Source organism: Magallana gigas, chromosome 4, assembly GCF_963853765.1.
Source record: "Magallana gigas chromosome 4, xbMagGiga1.1, whole genome shotgun sequence".
Classification (NCBI taxonomy): Eukaryota; Metazoa; Mollusca; class Bivalvia; order Ostreida; family Ostreidae; genus Magallana; species Magallana gigas.
In genome coordinates, this window is record NC_088856.1 from 21828413 (window position 1) to 21852355 (window position 23943).

Below are 23943 nucleotides of genomic sequence, written 5' to 3' on the forward strand. Positions count from 1 at the left end.
TTGAGCATTGGATAACGGTAAACCACTCGCTAGTCCAGCCTCGACCCATTTCCTCGGCCGCTGGCAAGGATCGGATACGTATAATTGTTTACATACATGAAGCCCGGAATACAGCTAGCTAGATTTTAAATGCGACTCATTGTATAGAAGCAATTCTTTTACCCATAATGTGTTTCCCTAGAAAAAAATTAAACTGTTTAAACACTTTCCAAACGCAAGCTAGTACACTTGTCTATGGTAGTAGGTAAAGGATTTACTTTTAAAATCATTAAAATCGGAATTTTTGAGTTTGCAGCTACATAAATAAAACCCATGTGTGCATTATAGAAAGACGCAAATCTTGTGTATTAGATAACGGCAGACAGTTTGCTAGTCCAGCCGCGACCTATTTCCTCGGCCGCGGGCAAGGGATCGGATACGTAATTGTTCACATACACAGCTCGGAATTCAGCTGAATTTTAAATGTGACTCAAATGCATTACATAGAAGCAGTTCTTTTATCCATAATGTGTTTCACTAGAAAATAACTACAATGTTTATACACTTTCCGTATGTAAAGTGGTATCCTTTATGTCAGTTATACGCACAAATATCCCGTTTATTTGCCAAATAAAACACAAAAACATGGTAACAAGTTTAGCTTTTTGCACTCACATTACGCAATACACGAACAAAATATTATTGTTACGACATTAATAAGATCATAATGAACATATTTTGCAGCGACAGCCATATTGAAATCTTAACCGCTTTTGAGTTATAGAGCTAATACTTTCAAGAACTCTACGTCCCTAATTTGAGGGGCCAGCCCCTTTTTCTTGATGTTAAATAAAAGATCTTTTAAACATAAATCTTTTTTGTTCTACATGTCTTAACAAAATATTTCCGAAAAAAAAGATAAATTAAGAAAACCATGCAAAATCACAACGCTTTTTTATCTCATTTTTGGAGCCCAACCGAGCTTCGGCGCTTTTTGCGCTGAATAATTATAAATGCCCTATTGCAAATCTACATTCTTTGGACTATCATTCCTGAAATTTTGAACTCAATATCTTTTTTAGTTTATGAGAACCTTCGTGGACAGGCCGACCCTATAAAAATCGTTGAATTGTTAATATCTCAAAACCGGAAGTGACGTCATCATTAAAAAAAATTTCCAATAAGGTTCGGAGCAATATCTATCAGATCTGAAAGTTTCATGTTGATCGACCGAGTATTTTCTGAGAAATCGTCTGCACAAAATATGTAAGAAAAAAAAAGAATAGGGAAAAAGAAACCGAACGAAAACAATAAGGTCTTCCGTTGGAAACGGAAGACCTTAATTACAATCACTATAAGGTCTTCCGTTGGAAACGGAAGACCTTAACTAGACACGATCTCGTTGCGAGCAACGAGGAGGTCTTCCGTCCGATTTTTAGAAGAAAATATGACATCATCGACTTTGATTTTCAACAACAAAACATGATATGGAAAAAGGAGTGAAGTACATATGCTTCATTGCATCGCTTTTTATAAGTTCTATTATATTGCTTTTTTCAATGCTTGCATTTCCTTCAATCAAGATTGAAAAGAATAATTTTGTTTACATCTGGTCCCTAAAAACCCTATTTGGGTAACGCAAGAGAAAATCATTATATTGTTAGGATATAGAAACGTATTATACCTAATCTAGCATTAATAACCTTTCACAAAATGGCTCTCATTAAAGGGCTATAGATAAAAAAAATTTAGAGCCCTTTGATCCCCTAATTTAAGGGGCCAGCCCCTTTTTCTTGGAATCAAATTAAAGGACATTTAATTCTGAAAACATTTTGTCAACAAGTGTTTAAAAATTCGTTACTGTTCTGGAGATATATGAGAAAGAAGGCTTAAGGGGCCGATCCGTTATCTCCTTATAGGGTCCGTTTGGCGAAATTTTGAAGATTGCATATGGTTAAGAACATCTTTTTGAACAACTTTTCTTCGGTATTGCATTTCAAAATATTTTTCATTTCTGAGATATGGGTGATCAAAATTTTGGACTTTTGGTTCCTAAAAACCTTTAATTACGTAATACATGACAAAATCATTTCATTGCTTGGATACATAACTGTAAGATAAACATATTTGCTTTTATAACCTTTCACAAAATATCTCTCAGTAAAGGGCTACAGATTAAAGACTTTAGAGCCCTTTGGTCCCCTTATTTGAGGGGCCAGCCCCTTTTTCTTGATATCAAATGAAAGGTCATTTAATTCTAAACAAATTTTGTTCAAAAAGTGTTTAGAAATTTGTTACCATTCTGGAGATATATGAGAAAGAAGGTTTTAGGGGCTGATCACTTATCTACTTATAGGGGCCGTTTAACAAAATTTTGAAGGTTGCATATTGTTAAGAACAATAATTTGAACAACTTTTCTTCTGTGTTGCATAACAACATATTTTTCCTTTCTGAGATATGGGTGATCGAATTTTGGACTTTTGGCCCCTAAAAACCCTTAATTACGTAATACATGACAAAATCATTACATTGCTTGGATACAGAACTGGTAGATAAACATATTTGCTTCTATAACATTTCACAAAATATCTCTCAGTAAAGGGGTACAGATTAAAGACTTTAGAGCCCTTTGGTTCCCTAATTTTAGGGGCCAGCCCCTTTTTCTTGATATCAAATGAAAGGTCTTGTAAATATTAACTTTATTTGCATTACATGTGTTCACAAAATATTTTTCATAAAAGAGATAAACTAAGAAAACCATGAAAAATTACAACGTTTTTTTAGTCTCAATTTTCGGGACCGGGCGAGCTTTAACGCCTTTTGAGCATGACAAATATAAATGCCAAATTGCACATCTACAATCTCTTGTCTACAATCCCTGAAAGTTTGAACTTAATATCTTTTACCGTTTAGGAGGAGATCCCTGGACAAGCCGACCCTCTGAAAATCGCTAAAACGTCATTTTCTCAAGAACGGAAATGACGTCATCAAAATAAAAAAATGTATATTAAGTTCGGTCTAATATCTATTAGACTTGAAAGTTTCACGAAAATCGGTTCAGCCATTTCCGAGAAATCGCCTGCACAAATTTTGTAAGAAAAAAAAAATAATAATAATAGGGAAAAAGAAACCGAACGAAAACAATAAGGTCTTCCGTTGGAAAACGGAAGACCTTAATAAAAAACCTTACAATCACTATAAGGTCTTCCGTTGGAAACGGAAGACCTTAATTATAAGAAATGAACTAGACTCTTGTTGCGATAGCAACAAAAAGGTCTTCCGTTCCTCATGTGTTAATCTGCACAAGAAATCCAATTATCTTGTAAACAGGAAATGAACATAATATATATAAGTTTTGTGTCTTGATCTATCATAGTTCTGAGATCTTATTTATTCTTTGTTTTTAAAAAAGAAGGCTATCTGAGATATATGAGATATATGAGATGTCTCACCGGAAGTAGAACTTTTTTTTACCATGTGTAGATGACTTTTTGTATTTCTATAGCTAAAATGTTACTTCAATGCTAAATAACCAAAATATTTTTAAAAATATCAAAATTGGGTGTACTTCCTGTGAAGACCGGAAGTTACGCCGGATGAAATAAAATAGTGCTAACCCGTGTCCATACATAGGTCTATAATGCTACAAAGTTTGGTTGTTGAAGCCGTTACCGTTTTTGAGATCTCGTCGATATAAGGTTTTTTGTCTCGGGACAGGAAACGGACAAACGGAAGTGCTTAATGAAATTTAAATTTTTTATATCTTGTTACTTTCCTCTTTTACATTATTATTCAACGAAGTAGCTAAAACTATCAAATTAAAACAGTTTAACGGATAAACAGTTTGATTTGTTTGAACTCTTCCGGTGTGGACCGGAAGTGACGGAAGACAAAATGAAACTGTTTAAACACATCTTCATTCAAATGTCTATGTTTAGTAAAAGTTTCGTGTCTTGATCACGTACAGTACCTGAGAACTTGCGGGTACAAAATATGTTTTAAAAAAGCTTCCTGAGATAATCGAGATATCTCACCGGAAGTAGAATTTTTTTGTTTATTCAACATTGTATAGATGACATATATAAGGATCTATAGTAATATCTTTATTCTATGGAAAATAAATTAAATACGTAAAAACAAAAAAATTTGAAGAGCTTCCGGTGACGACCGGAAGTTACGCCGAACAAAACAAAAATGTTTAAACACATCTACAACTATAGGTCTATCATCCCTCAAAGTTTGGATGTTCAAATCTTTATCGTTTCTGAGATCTCGATGTGACAAGCTTTTTGTCGCGGGACAGGAAACGAACGACAGGAAATGAATTTTGACAAAATGAAAAAAACGCCTAGAGATATGATCATTTTCTATCAATCCTGAAAATTTCAAGTAAATCTATCCAGCCATCTTTGAGATATCTTGTGGACAAAAACTGGGAAAAAAATAATAATAATAATAATAATAAAAAACATTACAATCACTAGAAGGTCTTCCGTTGTAACGGAAGACCTTAATAATCATATCGATTCATACTCAATGTTTACTCATTACATACTAATGTCAAATCAAATATCTAGTATACGCGAAATTCTCTTTATTTTATTTAATAACCTTCTACGTCATTGTTCGTTCTGATGGCGAACTGGTAGACACTCCAGGAGCGGATGGGGAAAACTGGATTTTGGATCCACTGGTCCCTGACGTACTGCGTGAGTGGCTGGAGGTTGGCTGGGGCTCGTTCCTCCATCACTCGGAAGACATCCTCAACGTGATTCCATGGGAGGAATGGCAATGCCAGGAGCTGCTTAATGAAGCTGTGAACACCTTGATAATTCATAATGACTTAATTAGTTGTACAAATAATTAAATGAACTAATTGTGGTGTGATTTCAGAGAAAAATTAGCATGGTCTTCGAATTATCGCTGGTATTACTGTTCTAGTAATTATAACATTAATTAATCTGTTAATTGAATATATTGTGCCATATACAGACACTTAAAAAAATATTTTTAAAAAAACCCTTAAGTATTTTTATTTCGTAAATACTTCACATTTACATGTATATGTTTCATAAAGATTAAGAATGTATTCGAACGCTTTTCCGAGGGAGGTGCGAAACATCGAGGTGCGAACCATCTCAGCGCAAAACAGGTATAGGTGCAAAACATCCCGTACCCGCCCCACCCTACCCCCGGGGTCATGATTTTCACAACTTTGAATCTAAACTACCTGAGGATGCTTCCACTTTAATTTGAGCTTTCCTGGCCTAATAGCATCCCTGGCTCATGAGTTCATGGGAAGAAGTTTTTTTAAAGATTTACTCTATATGTTCCTATGTAAAACTATTGAGTAAAAACAATTAAGTAGCAATCTCAGGAGTAAAAAGGGCTATTTTGGATATTATGCATTTTTTGCCCCAAACGTTTTTTGTAGAACTTTTTAAAAACTTGCAGATAGTAGAAATCATATTGAAAATTAGTGTGTAAAAAGTTATCGCCACAGTGACGTCATAATGTAGAAATGACTTCATGAAGTTGGTTTCACTTTGATAAAGCAAAATATGGGTGTTTTATGATGGCTTTTTGACTAGGAAACATCGAGCGCAGGCTTGCCATAGGTGACGCCATAGATAAATAACGAATGAGTAATGACGACTAAAATCAATATAAAAGTGATAAGCATCCTTTGTACACATTATTTATGGAAATTTTATTTTTATAAAATACTATCTAAAAATTGGTTAAAATTGGGGGCAGATATTAAACCTTACCAAATATAGTCCTTTGATCCCGGTAGTCAAGAAGTAGCAGAAAATGAACATTTATTCCCCCTTAAACTGTAAATAAAACGACGGTTTGTTTTTTTAATTAAAAAAAAACTTACATTCATTTTTGCTTAAAATAAACAAGAGGCCCACGAGCCACATTGCTCACCTGAGCAACAATAGGTATGATAAAATCAGTTTCATGGAGTAACAATACAAAACATCTGGACAGTGTGATGTAATACATGTAGATCCTATACAAAAAAATCTGTTTCCACATGGCTATTCGTATATTTATAATCAGGTCCCTTTTCTAACCTGATGACTTTATACAGTGCTGCTATCCTGAAAGTTGACAAGGATAGGATAGGATAGGATGCAGGATGCACGATACATGATAGAAATATAAAAGTTAAGTTCTATCCTATCCTATCCTATCCTATCCTGCATCCTGTAGCCAATCAGATTCAAGTATAAATTTCAGAGTAATTTTGCGAAACGAAAATTGGCTAAACAATGTATTTTCAATGTGAATTTAATACGTTTTACAAGTTAAACCATTTAAGAATAATTATTATATCAAGAACGCGGTGCTTAACATCAATGCGCGCTAAAATGTCGGCGCTACATCTTTGTCAATTCGTACGCAAGTACGGAGTTACTGCGAGAACTCGATGCAACATTTGACAACGTCAGAAATAGATTTCTGTATTTACTTCATTTAAAGTCTACAAATTAATCAAAGCTTGAATTTATAAACGACCAATTTGGCATTTTAAAAGATAAACATGTATACAAGAAACAGACATTGCTTCACGTTTCACATAATTTCTTCGATGCCCAATACATGTAACAGGGACGCATATTTCTGTCCGATATTAACCTGAACATATCGAATTAATAAATGTTAGCTAGCTATAAATGTTTAAGAATTTATACTTTAAAAATAACTCCGAGTGGTTTAACTATAAACGATATAAACGTCCTAAAGAAATTATTTATTTCCAGATCGTGTTTACATTTATCGCCGAAGGAATCGCTCGAATAACGAGAATTACGCTCAGTTATATGTGATAAGAAAATAATTTGATAAAAATATGTGACTGAACAGTTCCTCAATAAGTGCATCGAAGTTATCTATCTGTTTTGTATGCATAAATATGATTAAATCAAAAATCGAATCATTTACCTGTTTGTTTACGTTATTGTGTCCATCCCGCGTACGATTTAATTTTACCGTAGCACAGGTAAGTAAATTATCCCGCTCGATGAATATTCGGTTTTAAGATTTAATTATTCATTTTGAGTACTACATTAATTGATAAAATCATTTTTTCTTAAATTTCGTTTCATTTAACTTGCATTCCTATATTTTGAAAGTATGGGATAGGATAGGATAGGATAGAGCTTATTTGCAGGATAGGATGCAGGATACAGGATATAGGATAGGATAGGATAGTTTTGTCAACTTTCACGATAGCAGCACTGTAGTCATATCACATTCAGCATTGCAGTTCTCAAAAAGACCCTTAAAATTTTTTATATACAGGATATAAACCTACATCAAACTCTGAACCTGAAACGTCCAGGGTCCAAAGTTTAAACAATTTTAAAGAATCAGCATTATACATAAATGCTTGCATATAAATGAAGCATATATAACAACATTTCATTTTTTGTGAATAATTAAAATGTTTTCCTTTGTACAACTGAACCCTTTAATGTGGCCTACTTTCCTGACCTAATGGTTTCTGAATAGAAGATTTTAAAGATTTAGTCAATATATTCATTATAATGTAAAAACTTTGAATCTACACTACATGACAATGCTTCCACACAAATTACAGCTAACCTTGCTAAATGGTTCTTGAGAAGAAGATTTTTTAAAAAGATTTACTCTACATATTCCTATATAAAAATGCAACCCCTAATTGTGATTCCATCCTACCGTCGGGAATCTATACTACCTGAGGAAGCCTCCACACAAGTTTCAGCTTCGTGGCTGATTAGTGTTAGAAAAGAAGATTTTTAAAGATTTACTCTATATATAGTCACATGTAAAACTTTGATTTCCCATTGTGGCGAACCCTACCCCCGGTGTCAGGATTTTAAAAACTTTGAATCTTCACTACCTGAAGATGCTTCCACACAAGTTTCAGCTTTCCTGGCTGATTAGTTTCTGAGAAAAAATGTTTAAAAATTTACTCTATATATTCCTATGTAAAAATTTGACACCCCATTTCGGCTACACTGTACCCCTGGGGTTCATGATTTTCACAACATTAAATCTTAACTACCTGAGGATGCTTCCACTCAAGTTTCAGCAATCCTGACTGATGAGTTAAAGAGAAGAAGATTTTTAAAGATTTATTCTATATATTCATATGTTAATCTTCGACCCCCCCCCATTATGGCCCCACCCTACACTGGTGGTCAATATTTTTACACCTTTGAATCTACACTACTTGGGGATGCTTCCACACAAGTGGGTATATCCCTCTAACTATTTTTAGAATCGGTAGGACAACAAAGCAAAATAGTCCCTATACTTGCAGAGTGTATATACATTTATTGGGACATTTTAGATCAGAATGCTTGACACATGTCAGAAAAGAGGATTTGCAATTTTTAAAACAAGTGTCAAAATTGAATTATCATTTGAAGAAAAGAATTGAAATTGTTTGATGTACACCCTTTCCAAAACTGAGAAATTCCCTACTTTTACTTTCATTTTCAGAGTTTTTCAATACAGACGCATTTTGCCGGAAAACGAATCTGACTTCAAACCACGAAATTTTAACAGGAAAGAGACAATTTGATGAGCTTTCATTCAAGAGGTCCCTCGTTGCTGAACGAAAATTAGGGCCGGAGCTATGAACCATAACGTTAACATTACCGCCTATGGAAAATGCATTAGTGGACTATACCCATATTGAGCTCCATGCTGGTAAGGCATATTTCTTGTTTATTTGCAATTATTATGATAAACGTGCATTTTTCTTTTGTACATTTTCTCATTTATGTGAATAAACTAAATTTCCAACAAGTTCAACAAGTTTAATCATTTTAATAGCATATTTTCCAAGAAAATATCCATCACAACACCCCCCCCCCCCGGGATTTTCAAAAAACCAATTAAATTAAAGAATTTGTGATTTTAACTTGAATGTAATTTATTTTGAGTTTTTACATTTAAAAAAATGAAAATGTAGGCGTGTTTCTAATTATATATGAGTTTAGAAGACATTTTTATAAATTTTGAGACCAAATATCACTTCGGGTTTTTAGTGCAATCATTTCAAGCGAGCAAAAGTGAAAGTAGAAAAGCAGAAAGTTCCTGGTGAGGAAAAATACTTCATTCTAGCAGTGTCCAGCTATCTAAGATTAGTTTGCATTGTAAGGGAATTGTATTAGTGTCCGGTAGGTTCCAATTGTATATTTATGATGATAGGTTTGCATTAAATTGGAGTAAATTAATTTGTCATGCATGTGACATGACTATGCACTCTTTAACCTGTAGAAGCCTACCATGTTGGTTAGTACTTTAAAATCCACAAAACCTATCTTTTTTTATCATAATCAAAATTGAATGAAATTATCAGTAATCATTTTAAGTAGATATTTACTAGTATTTATTTATTCATACTATTGAAAAAATAGATCAATATGTTGGGGTGGGGGTTGATATTGAATGTTATTGGGGGGGGGGGGTGTTGGTCTTTAGGCTGTATAGATGTGTTGTGCATGAAGATGTAGTTATTGTTGCCTATCTGTTCTCTCTTTCTGTATCTTTCCCCTCTTTCTAATTCTCTATGTCTCTCTCTCTCTGTCTCTCTCTGTCTCTCTGTCTCTCTCTCTCTCTCTCTGTCTCTCTCTCTCTCTCTCTCTCTCTCTCTCTCTCTCTCTCTCTCTCTCTTTCTCTCTCAACATATGGCTGCTTTTGATATGGAATTGCAAATGTTGGGAATAGTGTTGGATAATGTAGAATTAATTAATTCAAAACATTTCATTTTAGATAACATGTAAATTGAAATGGAAGTCTTCTTCAAAGAATAAAAACACAACAATGAGCCACACTTGATGTAAGTAAAATTTATTTTTGCAACTTCACTCGTCCAAGTTTAAAAGAAGGAACCTATCAAAACTATATACCCTGCATGGCCAGTATTTTACATGCAGATAATTTAGAATATTATAGATACTGGGAAACTTTACATTGATTATACATATTTCACAGTCTTTGTGGGTATTTCTTGTTCTTCTGGATTTTGAACTTTAGTTAAATGTAGACTCTCTTCCACAGGATATGTCTTTTGATAATTTTTGTTAAATTTGTTACCATGGTAACAATATACAAGAGTAAAAGAAAAAATCCTTATTAGCAAGTTTCTTTTCCCTATGACATATATTTAATGAGTTAAGTCATGGTTTGTTCCGAAATTAGGCTTAAATAAAAGTTCAGCAAATATTACACTTATATGAGTAAAAACAACTCATCACTATGACGTTATTATGACGTCATAGGTGAGGTAATCTCAAGCTAGCATCAAAATGGAGCAAAAACTGAAGTGAGGGCCTCACATTATAGAGTCATATAACTTTATTATTTATAAACCAATATCTACATGTAATACCTTGATGGATAGGGAAATTCCTATACTTTTCTATTGTACCTTTTTCGTGGTGTTTGAAAACAATTCTTTTTTGTAACTAAAGAAAAACTCATGATTTTTACGACAACAATTTTATAAAATCATACATAATTGAGCTTTTTCATAAGAATATGAACAAAATAAATTTGGTAAAATATTGAATGTTTATGTTTTACATGTATTTTAATCCTTGAGATTAAAGTTTCCTCAATTTATGCAATTTGAAGAGCATCGAGTGCCAATGAGCTATATGTTGTTTAGGTAAATTATGACTGGACTGTTTTTTCAAATTTCATGCATGTGTATCAATGCTGCAAAATCCATAGTTATGTATTGAATTTTTCCAAATTTGGAATCATGGTTCTTTATAGTGTCTAGAGTGAATATATAAGCTAAGAATTGTACATAACCACAATGACTGTTTTATATTGAGCTCCATGCTGGTAAGGCATATTTCTTGTTTATTTGCAATTATTATGATAAACGTGCATTTTTCTTTTGTACATTTTCTCATTTATGTGAATAAACTAAATTTCCAACAAGTTCAACAAGTTTAATCATTTTAATAGCATATTTTCCAAGAAAATATCCATCACAACAGCCCCCCCCCCCCGGGATTTTCAAAAAACCAATTAATTAAAGAATTTGTGATTTTAACTTGAATGTAATTTATTTTGAGTTTTTACATTTAAAAAAATGAAAATGTAGGCGTGTTTCTAATTATATATGAGTTTAGAAGACATTTTTATAAATTTTGAGACCAAATATCACTTCGGGTTTTTAGTGCAATCATTTCAAGCGAGCAAAAGTGAAAGTAGAAAAGCAGAAAGTTCCTGGTGAGGAAAAATACTTCATTCTAGCAGTGTCCAGCTATCTAAGATTAGTTTGCATTGTAAGGGAATTGTATTAGTGTCCGGTAGGTTCCAATTGTATATTTATGATGATAGGTTTGCATTAAATTGGAGTAAATTAATTTGTCATGCATGTGACATGACTATGTACCGAAGATGTAGGTATGCACTCTTTAACCTGTAGAAGTGTAACCACGCCCGGATGTCTGGTACATAACTAGGCGATGGTGCACGTTCATTTGGGGAATTAAGCTCAAGGGGAATAAGTAAATTAAGAATACACAAAGTCCAAATGGCAGGATATGAGAAATGTTTTATTAAAGATTGAATGTTAAATAATCCAATCTACACACGCAGGTAACAACATTAATGAGCAAGTCTTGTTCCTAACTGTAATTTAGAGGAGGGGGCCTAAACAGATGAATTAGAAATTTGTCTCCTAACACTCTACATGATTTCCTGGCTTCGTCCTACATCCTTTCAGTCCGAAGTCTCAAAGCTAACTCTCTCTAAAAGAACTCATGTACGAGAATTAATTTTCTCTATGAATTGCCTAAGGTAAAGTTGTCACTTATGGCTAATCAAATAATTAAGTTATCAGTGTCATCCCTTTGATGTGAAGAAGTCAAAGTGGTTTTGTTTACCCTAACTAACACCTATGAGTGCCCAGTGCCATGAGCAGTGTCACTGACAATAAAGATTAACAATTACTGTGAAATCACTAAATATTCTAGGGGATTAAGAAGTAAACAACAGCTTGGACAACCTTAAGAAATAAATAATAAGGAATGCTTTAGATGTCAATAAGCAATTGCTAAGTATGGGAACATATAAGATAAGAATAAAGTAAAATAAAGTAGACTATGAAAATATATGCTAAAGTTATCAAAAGTGAAATGGATGTCATTTCACTGGTGATATGCTCCCCCTACTTCACAAAAAGATTTCTCCTGAAATCACAGAATACCATAAGTCAATCCTGCCTTTTTTTTCTTCATAAATTGCAAAATTAATAACACATATTATCTGATACATGTAGCAGGTCAATTACTTTTATGAAAATATCATTAACCTAAAGGCATAGGGTCAGTATAGATAATAATATCCTAAATTTAAGAAATGTCTGAACCAGGAAAAATATACTTTAAAAGTATTAATTCCTAAGGGCGTGGATTTCTTATTAATTGAATGAATTCTAAACTATAGCTACTATATACATGTATATACAAGGGCCCATTATAAAAAAAAAATTGGAGAAAGAGAAAAAAAAAAGATATCAAGACTTGCATGTACAATGCATAAGAAAAATAGTAAACAATAGAGCTATCAAATTTAAAAGATGCTATTTCACTTTACATTGTTCATAATGAAAATATAAAGTCTCTCTGAAAACAGCATCATAAATGTCATACAGTCCATGGAATAATTGGATGAAATGAATAAGTCATGTTTCACATAATCACGAAAGTCTTTGTATTGGTTCTGTATTGGTTTGTTGATTTGCACTTGGTTTTCTTTTGTAATTTGTATTGTTCATTGGATTTGATGTCCTCAGACAGGAACTGCAGCAAGTGGACGTCTCCACAAAGAATTTCTACCAGTAATTGGGAAAAACTGCAACCTGGTTCATGATCATTACATCCCCTGAGGGAGTTCCATCATGATAAACAATAAGTCATGACATCCCCTGAGGGAGTTCCATCATGCTAAACAATAAGTCATGACATCCCACCTGAGTAGGGAGTTCCATCATGACAAAAAAAAGTATATATCAAAAGAGCTATAACATCCCATGTTTGCTATAGGAGTTCCATTATAGCTTATATCAAAGGTTTTCATGGCATTGGAAAAAGGATGTCATCGGTTTATGTTGACCTGGAATCTGCAAATTTGGGCATAGGACAAGGCATGATAAATGATCAATCAGAAAGCACAACCACAAGAAATCAACATGTGACACAACGGAATTACCTATAATTATAGATTACCTATTTATAGAAAAGAAAAATAAATAGAATATTATTTGAGATACAAAACTTTGGCAAAAATGAATTATGATTTCAAGGTATAAAGAAAAATTATTCTGATGGAAAAAGTAAGTTTACTTGATACTGAGATAGAGCATTACGCCGTTCCCCAGCAGTTTAAGAAACTACCACAGTTTCCGCTGGTTCATAACTTACAGGCGTTCTAATGTTATTCAGTAAATTAAACAAAATTCAGAATCTTTAAAGAAAAACAGAAGGGAGAATTATTTTTAAAATATTGGGGAAAAAAAAATAAATTTTGAGTTGTGTATATTTATCCTGGGTCCTTTGAATTTGATGATAATGTGCTGCAGTCACACTACCTAGCACTATGTACAGGACACAGAATAAATATCAGCTGACCTAATTTGGAAAATGTAATAGTCTAAGAGTGATTTTTGAAAAATTAATTTGTATTCAGCTGAGAAATTTAGAGGTTTGCATTTGTATGGAAGAGTTTGACATGATCATAGAGTTTTGTTTTGAATGCTAAAATGCCTTCTGGTGAAGAGTTACAATTTTTCAAGAGCCTGGCTTTTGAAGGAGTAAGATGATGCATGAAAAGAGTTGGTCTGTGTTTAAAGAATAAGACTCTGGATACAGGAAAGTATTGGTGGATGTTCCAGTTTACGAACTCGCATCCTTTCCCTGATATACAGTCACTGATTTCTTGTTCAAGTTTTCTGAAGAAAGGCTTGAATAAATGGCTTGGAACTTGATAAGCATACTTTCCGTTTGTAGTAGATCCATCATGATTTTGAAGGTAAAACATGATATGTGTGCCTCTTCGGTCAATGGAAGCAGTGTGGATCTCTTGTTGACTCTTGGGAGGGAGTGAAAGGGCTTGTACAGATTCCTGTTTGTTAAAATGTTTTTTGTTGGGTCGCTTTCTTTTCTTTCCCTTGGCATTGTAGAGGGAATGGAAGGTATCTTTAAAGGATTTTGGGATTTGGTTTCCATCTTGCCATGAAGTTTGAGCTGCACCTTTGAATTTGATCTTGTAAATCGGCTTCCCTTGATATAGGCTATATTCAAGAATTTTGTCTATTTGGTCCGTAGAAAATGGTTTCGATTGTTTTTCATTTGGTTTTTCGCATTTCGAATTTCTTTTGTGTTTGTTTTGATTTTTGGCTTGATTTTGTGGTTTAGAAGATGATGGTTCAGGTGGAGGATTTTGATGCTGGGGATCATGAGCTGCATTTCTGATGCTTTGGTCATCATCATTATCATCATTATTCTCTTCAGCATCATCTTCATGGAGAAGCTGATTTTCATCATCAGCTGAAAGCTGATCAGCATCAGCTTGATGCTGGTCACTTGGAGGAGGAATCTCCTCATTATTTTGGTTGTCCAATTCTTCAGGATTGAGTACAACATCTTGATACTCCGGTAAGAAATAGTGAGGTCTATCCTCAGGACTATGGTAAGTTTTTAGTCTTTTGGCATGTACGAGACTCTTCAGAATTTTGTGGTCTGAATCTCTTCGGAGTTTAAAGGTATGGTTTGGTCCCTGGTAAATTACTGAATATGGACCAACCCATTTTTGTAAAAGTTTTGGAGATTTTCCTTTAGGAACATGGCTGCAGTAGAGCCATACTGTGGAGCCAACCATGAAGTCTGGTTCTTGTGCACGCTTATCATGCTGCTGAGTGTACTTCTGTTGATGTTGTCGAATGTTTTCAGCAGCAACTTCTCTGCATATTTTAAGTTGTTCCAGAACACGCATCAGATGTAACTTGGGTTCATGTGCAATGGATGGTTTTGGTGTCAGAGCAACATCAACAGGAAGGCGCATCTTCTGTCCAAACAACAAGTGAAATGGTGAAAACATTGTTGATTGTGTGGCAGGTGTAGATCTGTATGCCATGAGGACAGCCGGAATAAACTTCACCCAGTCGGATTGGTCCTTGTTACAGTATGATCTTAGTGTTTGGCTGATAAATGAGTTCATCCTTTCACAAGCAGCATTTGTTTGTGGGTGGTAAGCACTTGTATAATGTCTGGTAACTTCAAAGAGTTCACAAAGGGCTTGGACTAATTTCGACATGAAATTTTGTCCCCGGTCTGAAATAAGTGTCCTTGGTGCTCCGTATCTCGCAAATATTTCAGCAAAGAGTACTCTGGCAACCTCAGTGGCTTCCATAGATTTCAAAGGAAAGGCCTCGCACCATTTTGAGAAGCTGTCAACAACTAAGAGAAGGTACCTATCTTTGTTTGGCGTTATGGGTAATTCCAGGAAATCCATGTGCCATCTGCTGAAAATGTCCTCAATAGGGAGTGGTCTCAAAGGGACTGGCTTCTGATGTTTAGAGTTCTTGGACTGTTGACACGTTTCGCAAGTTTTAATGTATTGTTCAATGTCTGAATACATATTTGGCCAGTAGTATTTGGCGCGGATAGCAGCATACGTGCGCTCATGTCCTTGGTGTCCGCCACCAGCAATACAATCATGATATGAGAGAAGAATATCGTTCCGGAGGGGTGAAGGAATGCAAAGTTGTCTAATAAGACTCTGATCAGGAGATTGGTTCCTAGCGCGTTCCTTGTAAAAGTGAAAAAGAAGTCCATTAATAATTTCATAGTGGAAGGATTTTGCGACTATTGCGGTAGCTTGCTTAACATTTTGCGGCAAATTTTCAGTTCTTTTGTAATCGATAATCGCTTGAAAGTCTGGACAATTTTCTTGCAGATGCTGAAGGGTTGGGTTGTCTGAAATATGATCATCATGTTGATCGGCTGTATTTAGGGCAAGAATTTCAGGTTTCCTTGGCTGATTGTCTTCTGGATATTCAAAGGTTGTGGCAATAAACTCTTTTGTGGAAGCTTCAATGGATCCAATGGCTGGCAAGTCATCATCTGATGGAGAACATGGTTGGTCTGAAGGTGGATATTCACGACGAGACAGACAGTCGGCATTCTGGTTCTTAGTTCCTGGACGATGCTGTATCTTGAATTTGTACTGCTGAAGGAATAGAGCCCAGCGTCCTAGTCTGCCTAATGCATCCTTATTGGTATCCAACCAACGAACTGTGATGTTGTCAGTGAAGACTGTGAATTCAGCACTGGTAAGGTAAGCCTTGAAGGTTTTGATGGCTTCAATCAAAGCAAGTCCCTCTTTATGGTTTATATGCCATCGTTTTTCTTGATCCCTGAGTGCACGTCCTCCATATGCGATAACATTCTCAAGTCCTTTTGAGTTTATTTGTCCCAAGACATATCCAATGGCAGCATCAGAAGCATCCACAGACAATACAAATGGTTTGCTAAAATCAGGAAAGACAAGGATGGGTGCTGAAGTTAATTTTCTCTTCAGAAGATTGAAAGCATCAGTGTGTTCTGGTTTCCACTGGAATTTGATATTTTTCTTAAGAAGATTCAATAAGGGAGCACAGATTTTGCTATAGTCTTTGATGAATTTCCTGTAATAGTTGCACATCCCAAGGAAGCTGCGGACATGTTTAGAATTTCGAGGTTGTGGGAAGTCAGCCACTGCAGCAATCTTAGCTCTGTCTACTTCAACTCCTTTCTCAGAAATGATGTGTCCAAGGTATTTTACTTCTTGGGCAGCAAAGTGGCATTTTGTTGGCTGGAGAGTAAGATTGGCTTTACGAAGTTTTTGAAAGATAAGATCTAAATGCTGTAAATGTTCATCAAAACTTTTAGAAAAGACCAAAATGTCATCAATGTAGATAAGAGCAATTTTCCAATTTAGTTCCTGTAAAACTTTTGTCATCAGCATCTGGTAGCTTGTAGGAGCATTTGTTAAGCCGAAAGGAAGTCGTTTGAACTGGTAAAGACCTTGATGTGTGATAAATGCAGTCTTGTGTTTGGTTTTCTCATCCAAGGGCACTTGCCAGAATCCACTAGCTAAGTCTAAGACACTGAAAATTTTGGATTTAGAATCAGCTATTGTGTCAAAAACTTCATCTAATTTTGGAATCGGAAAGGAAACAAGCTCTGTGATAGAATTCAGTTTCCTGTAATCTACTGCAAATCTGTATTGTCCATTAGACTTTTTCACCATAACGACCGGACTTTGGTAAGGAGAAGTTGATTCCTCAATGACATCATTTTTCAGCATTTCTTGAATCTGACGTTCTGTCTCCTGGCGCATCTTTGGATTCTGGGAATATCTTGGGGTGCGGACTGGCTTATCAGTGTTGGTGATGATAGAGTGTGTGTGGAGGTTTGTTTTACCAAGTTCGGTGGCATCTTTGGCAAATACATCTCTGTTTCGTCCAATCAGATCTTGGAGTTGTTGAGTTTGAGCAGGAGAAAGATTTTGTTTTTCGATATGGATTTGCAGGGTTTTGGCGATAGATATATGATCTGTAGTAGAAGCCTTTGACTGACTGGTGTGAGTGTCAGAGGAGTGTGTGTCAAAGCAAATAATGTAATTGTTGTCTATGTTGAACACTTTAGAAACTACAGAATTTGCTTTCAATGGAACTGATTTGTTCAGAGGATTTAGTATCCTATATGGAAGTGTGTTGTTTAGACATGTAGCAATGCATTTGCTTCCAACCAGATTCTTGTTTGTAAGAAGGTTGACTGGTTCAAGGAAGACTTGTGAACCATGAGGGATGTTCGAGACAAAGAGTGAAAGTGTGCTTTCTGAAAGGGGTGGTAACATAATATCTGATTCCGTTCGAGCAAGAGAAACATGTTTCTGGTTGTCATGTTGGATATCAGGTGTTGAAATAGAGGCAATGGTTGTTTCATTGTGAAAAGACACATATTTATGGGTAAGATCTATTACAGCGTTGTTTTGCTCTAAAAAGTCTTGGCCTAAAATGATAGCGTGGGGCAAATTTTCCAAAATATGAAAGGTATGGGGCATTTTTAAACCATTGACATCTACTTCAAGATCTGTTTGACCAAGAATAGCATGTGATGTGTTGCAAACACCTGTAACAGCTGAGCGATTTGATTTGTAAATATGGGGATTTTTGAAAAGTTTCCTCAAAAATTTGTTGCAAACAACAGAAATATTAGCACCGGTATCAACAAGGGCATTGATATGAAAGTTAGAGAGCTTGATTTGAATTTTGTTCTTATTGGTAATTGCAGCTGAAATAGTAGCCAAAAAGTTGTTGGGATTTGAAGTTTGTTGGGACATTGATGGGATTTCAAGTGAAGGAGCCATTATCAGTGATAAAAACAGCTAAACAATAATCAATCTATAAATGTCAAAAATAATAACAATAGAAAGTTATCTAAACTGTGTCACATGTGATAAAAGTGGCTGCACTCACCAACAGGAACTGGCACGCTGTCTCTGTATGGATTGGTCTTCTTTTCTTTTCATAAGAATGTTAGAGTCACAAATCACAGTTTTTGACAGCAAAGAAATCCTGCAGAAATCCAAAAAGACCCGGAATGTTTACTTCAGTTCAGTGTGAGAGGAATTCCATAAGATTCGAACCGGATTCTCGACCACTCTGTAACCACGCCCGGATGTCTGGTACATAACTAGGCGATGGTGCACGTTCATTTGGGGAATTAAGCTCAAGGGGAATAAGTAAATTAAGAATACACAAAGTCCAAATGGCAGGATATGAGAAATGTTTTATTAAAGATTGAATGTTAAATAATCCAATCTACACACGCAGGTAACAACATTAATGAGCAAGTCTTGTTCCTAACTGTAATTTAGAGGAGGGGGCCTAAACAGATGAATTAGAAATTTGTCTCCTAACACTCTACATGATTTCCTGGCTTCGTCCTACATCCTTTCAGTCCGAAGTCTCAAAGCTAACTCTCTCTAAAAGAACTCATGTACGAGAATTAATTTTCTCTATGAATTGCCTAAGGTAAAGTTGTCACTTATGGCTAATCAAATAATTAAGTTATCAGTGTCATCCCTTTGATGTGAAGAAGTCAAAGTGGTTTTGTTTACCCTAACTAACACCTATGAGTGCCCAGTGCCATGAGCAGTGTCACTGACAATAAAGATTAACAATTACTGTGAAATCACTAAATATTCTAGGGGATTAAGAAGTAAACAACAGCTTGGACAACCTTAAGAAATAAATAATAAGGAATGCTTTAGATGTCAATAAGCAATTGCTAAGTATGGGAACATATAAGATAAGAATAAAGTAAAATAAAGTAGACTATGAAAATATATGCTAAAGTTATCAAAAGTGAAATGGATGTCATTTCACTGGTGATAGAAGCCTACCATGTTGGTTAGTACTTTAAAATCCACAAAACCTATCTTTGTTTATCATAATCAAAATTGAATGAAATTATCAGTAATCATTTTAAGTAGATATTTACTAGTATTTATTTATTCATACTATTGAAAAAATAGATCAATATGTTGGGGTGGGGGTTGATATTGAATGTTATTGGGGGGGGGGGGGTGTTGGTCTTTAGGCTGTATAGATGTGTTGTGCATGAAGATGTAGTTATTGTTGCCTATCTGTTCTCTCTTTCTGTATCTTTCCCCTCTTTCTAATTCTCTATGTCTCTCTCTCTCTCTCTCTGTCTCTCTCTGTCTCTCTCTCTCTCTCTCTCTCTCTGTCTGTCTCTCTCTCTCTCTCTCTCTCTCTCTCTCTCTCTCTCTCTCTCTCTCTCTCTCAACATATGGCTGCTTTTGATATGGAATTGCAAATGTTGGGAATAGTGTTGGATAATGTAGAATTAATTAATTCAAAACATTTCATTTTAGATAACATGTAAATTGAAATGGAAGTCTTCTTCAAAGAATAAAAACACAACAATGAGTCACACTTGATGTAAGTAAAATTTATTTTTGCAACTTCACTCGTCCAAGTTTAAAAGAAGGAACCTATCAAAACTATATACCCTGCATGGCCAGTATTTTACATGCAGATAATTTAGAATATTATAGATACTGGGAAACTTTACATTGATTATACATATTTCACAGTCTTTGTGGGTATTTCTTGTTCTTCTGGATTTTGAACTTTAGTTAAATGTAGACTCTCTTCCACAGGATATGTCTTTTGATAATTTTTGTTAAATTTGTTACTATGGTAACAATATACAAGAGTAAAAGAAAAAATCCTTATTAGCAAGTTTCTTTTCCCTATGACATATATTTAATGAGTTAAGTCATGGTTTGTTCCGAAATTAGGCTTAAATAAAAGTTCAGCAAATATTACACTTATATGAGTAAAAACAACTCATCACTATGACGTTATTATGACGTCATAGGTGAGGTAATCTCAAGCTAGCATCAAAATGGAGCAAAAACTGAAGTGAGGGCCTCACATTATAGAGTCATATAACTTTATTATTTATAAACCAATACCTACATGTAATACCTTGATGGATAGGGAAATTCCTATACTTTTCTATTGTACCTTTTTCGTGGTGTTTGAAAACAATTCTTTTTTGTAACTAAAGAAAAACTCATGATTTTTACGACAACAATTTTATAAAATCATACATAATTGAGCTTTTTCATAAGAATATGAACAAAATAAATTTGGTAAAATATTGAATGTTTATGTTTTACATGTATTTTAATCCTTGAGATTAAAGTTTCCTCAATTTATGCAATTTGAAGAGCATCGAGTGCCAATGAGCTATATGTTGTTTAGGTAAATTATGACTGGACTGTTTTTTCAAATTTCATGCATGTGTATCAATGCTGCAAAATCCATAGTTATGTATTGAATTTTTCCAAATTTGGAATCATGGTTCTTTATAGTGTCTAGAGTGAATATATAAGCTAAGAATTGTACATAACCACAATGACTGTTTTATATTGAGCTCCATGCTGGTAAGGCATATTTCTTGTTTATTTGCAATTATTATGATAAACGTGCATTTTTCTTTTGTACATTTTCTCATTTATGTGAATAAACTAAATTTCCAACAAGTTCAACAAGTTTAATCATTTTAATAGCATATTTTCCAAGAAAATATCCATCACAACACCCCCCCCCCCCCCGGGATTTTCAAAAAACCAATTAAATTAAAGAATTTGTGATTTTAACTTGAATGTAATTTATTTTGAGTTTTTACATTTAAAAAAATGAAAATGTAGGCGTGTTTCTAATTATATATGAGTTTAGAAGACATTTTTATAAATTTTGAGACCAAATATCACTTCGGCTTTTTAGTGCAATCATTTCAAGCGAGCAAAAGTGAAAGTAGAAAAAGCAGAAAGTTCCTGGTGAGGAAAAATACTTCATTCTAGCAGTGTCCAGCTATCTAAGATTAGTTTGCATTGTAAGGGAATTGTATTAGTGTCCGGTAGGTTCCAATTGTATATTTATGATGATAGGTTTGCATTAAATTGGAGTAAATTAATTTGTCATGCATGTGACATGACTATGTACCGAAGATGTAGGTATGCACTCTTTAACCTGTAGAAGCCTACCATGTTGGTTAGTACTTTAAAATCCACAAAACCTATCTTTGTTTATCATAATCAAAATTGAATGAAATTATCAGTAATCATTTTAAGTAGATATTTACTAGTATTTATTTATTCATACTATTGAAAAAATAGATCAATATGTTGGGGTGGGGGTTGATATTGAATGTTATTGGGGGGGGGGTGTTGGTCTTTAGGCTGTATAGATGTGTTGTGCATGAAGATGTAGTTATTGTTGCCTATCTGTTCTCTCTTTCTGTATCTTTCCCCTCTTTCTAATTCTCTATGTCTCTCTCTCTCTCTCTCTGTCTCTCTCTGTCTCTCTCTCTCTCTCTCTCTCTCTGTCTCTCTCTCTCTCTCTCTCTCTCTCTCTCTCTCTCTCTCTCTCTCTGTCTCTCTCTCTCTCTCTCTCTCTCTCTCTGTCTGTCTCTCTCTCTCTCTCTCTCTCTCTCTCTCTCTCTCTCTCTCTCTCTCTCTCTCTCTCTCTCTCTCTCTCTCTCTCAACATATGGCTGCTTTTGATACGGAATTGCAAATGTTGGGAATAGTGTTGGATAATGTAGAATTAATTAATTCAAAACATTTCATTTTAGATAACATGTAAATTGAAATGGAAGTCTTCTTCAAAGAATAAAAACACAACAATGAGCCACACTTGATGTAAGTAAAATTTATTTTTGCAACTTCACTCGTCCAAGTTTAAAAGAAGGAACCTATCAAAACTATATACCCTGCATGGCCAGTATTTTACATGCAGATAATTTAGAATATTATAGATACTGGGAAACTTTACATTGATTATACATATTTCACAGTCTTTGTGGGTATTTCTTGTTCTTCTGGATTTTGAACTTTAGTTAAATGTAGACTCTCTTCCACAGGATATGTCTTTTGATAATTTTTGTTAAATTTGTTACCATGGTAACAATATACAAGAGTAAAAGAAAAAATCCTTATTAGCAAGTTTCTTTTCCCTATGACATATATTTAATGAGTTAAGTCATGGTTTGTTCCGAAATTAGGCTTAAATAAAAGTTCAGCAAATATTACACTTATATGAGTAAAAACAACTCATCACTATGACGTTATTATGACGTCATAGGTGAGGTAATCTCAAGCTAGCATCAAAATGGAGCAAAAACTGAAGTGAGGGCCTCACATTATAGAGTCATATAACTTTATTATTTATAAACCAATACCTACATGTAATACCTTGATGGATAGGGAAATTCCTATACTTTTCTATTGTACCTTTTTCGTGGTGTTTGAAAACAATTCTTTTTTGTAACTAAAGAAAAACTCATGATTTTTACGACAACAATTTTATAAAATCATACATAATTGAGCTTTTTCATAAGAATATGAACAAAATAAATTTGGTAAAATATTGAATGTTTATGTTTTACATGTATTTTAATCCTTGAGATTAAAGTTTCTTCAATTTATGCAATTTGAAGAGCATCGAGTGCCAATGAGCTATATGTTGTTTAGGTAAATTATGACTGGACTGTTTTTTCAAATTTCATGCATGTGTATCAATGCTGCAAAATCCATAGTTATGTATTGAATTTTTCCAAATTTGGAATCATGGTTCTTTATAGTGTCTAGAGTGAATATATAAGCTAAGAATTGTACATAACCACAATGACTGTTTTATATTGGGTATATCCCTCTAACTATTTTTAGAATCGGTAGGACAACAAAGAAGTGCCTTTAAGCAAAATAGTCCCTATACTTGCAGAGTGTATATACATTTATTGGGACATTTTAAGTCAGAATGCTTGACACATGTCAGAAAAGAGGATTTGCAATTTTTAAAACAAGTGTCAAAATTGAATTATCATTTGAAGAAAAGAATTGAAATTGTTTGATGTACACCCTTTCCAAAACTGAGAAATTCCCTACTTTTACTTTCATTTTCAGAGTTTTTCAATACAGACGCATTTTGCCGGAAAACGAATCTGACTTCAAACCACGAAATTTTAACAGGAAAGAGACAATTTGATGAGCTTTCAGTCAAGAGGTCCCTCGTTGCTGAACGAAAATTAGGGCCGGAGCTATGAACCATAACGTTAACATTACCGCCTATGGAAAATGCATTAGTGGACTGTACCCAAGTTGCAGTTTTCCTAGCCATATGGTTCTTGAGAAGATTTTTTAAAATTTCTCAATTTTTTTCATTAATTTCTAATTATCTCCCCTTGAAAGAGGGCATGGCCCTTAATTTTCACTTTGAATCCCCTTTGCCCAAGAATGATTTGTGCCAAGTTCAGTTGAAATCGGCCCAGTAGTTCTTGGGAAGATGTTTAAAAT

At 34.4% G+C, this 23943-nt stretch overlaps 1 protein-coding gene and 1 long non-coding RNA gene across 3 annotated transcripts in view; one reads left to right on the plus strand and one right to left on the minus strand.

Annotated features, from left to right (window-relative positions):
• The window catches only part of LOC136275023 (uncharacterized), a 42656-nt gene extending 37539 nt beyond the window's left edge, over positions 1 to 5117 (minus strand). Inside the window, exon 1 of the mRNA XM_066083272.1 lies at positions 4592 to 5117. Coding sequence (XP_065939344.1) covers positions 4592 to 4817 — 226 coding nt within the window. The 5' untranslated portion in view covers positions 4818 to 5117. The remainder of the gene's footprint in view (positions 1 to 4591) is intronic.
• A 3168-nt stretch (positions 5118 to 8285) lies between these two features.
• On the plus strand, positions 8286 to 23732 carry LOC136274550 (uncharacterized). 2 transcript variants are annotated; one of them, XR_010712964.1, is made up of 3 exons: positions 8286 to 8692; positions 22224 to 22290; positions 23554 to 23732. It is a non-coding gene; the product is annotated as an uncharacterized lncRNA (long non-coding RNA). The 2 variants fall into 2 exon arrangements; XR_010712963.1 differs by lacking the exon at positions 8286 to 8692 and adding an exon at positions 21417 to 21507.
• The last annotated feature ends 211 nt before the right edge of the window (positions 23733 to 23943 follow it).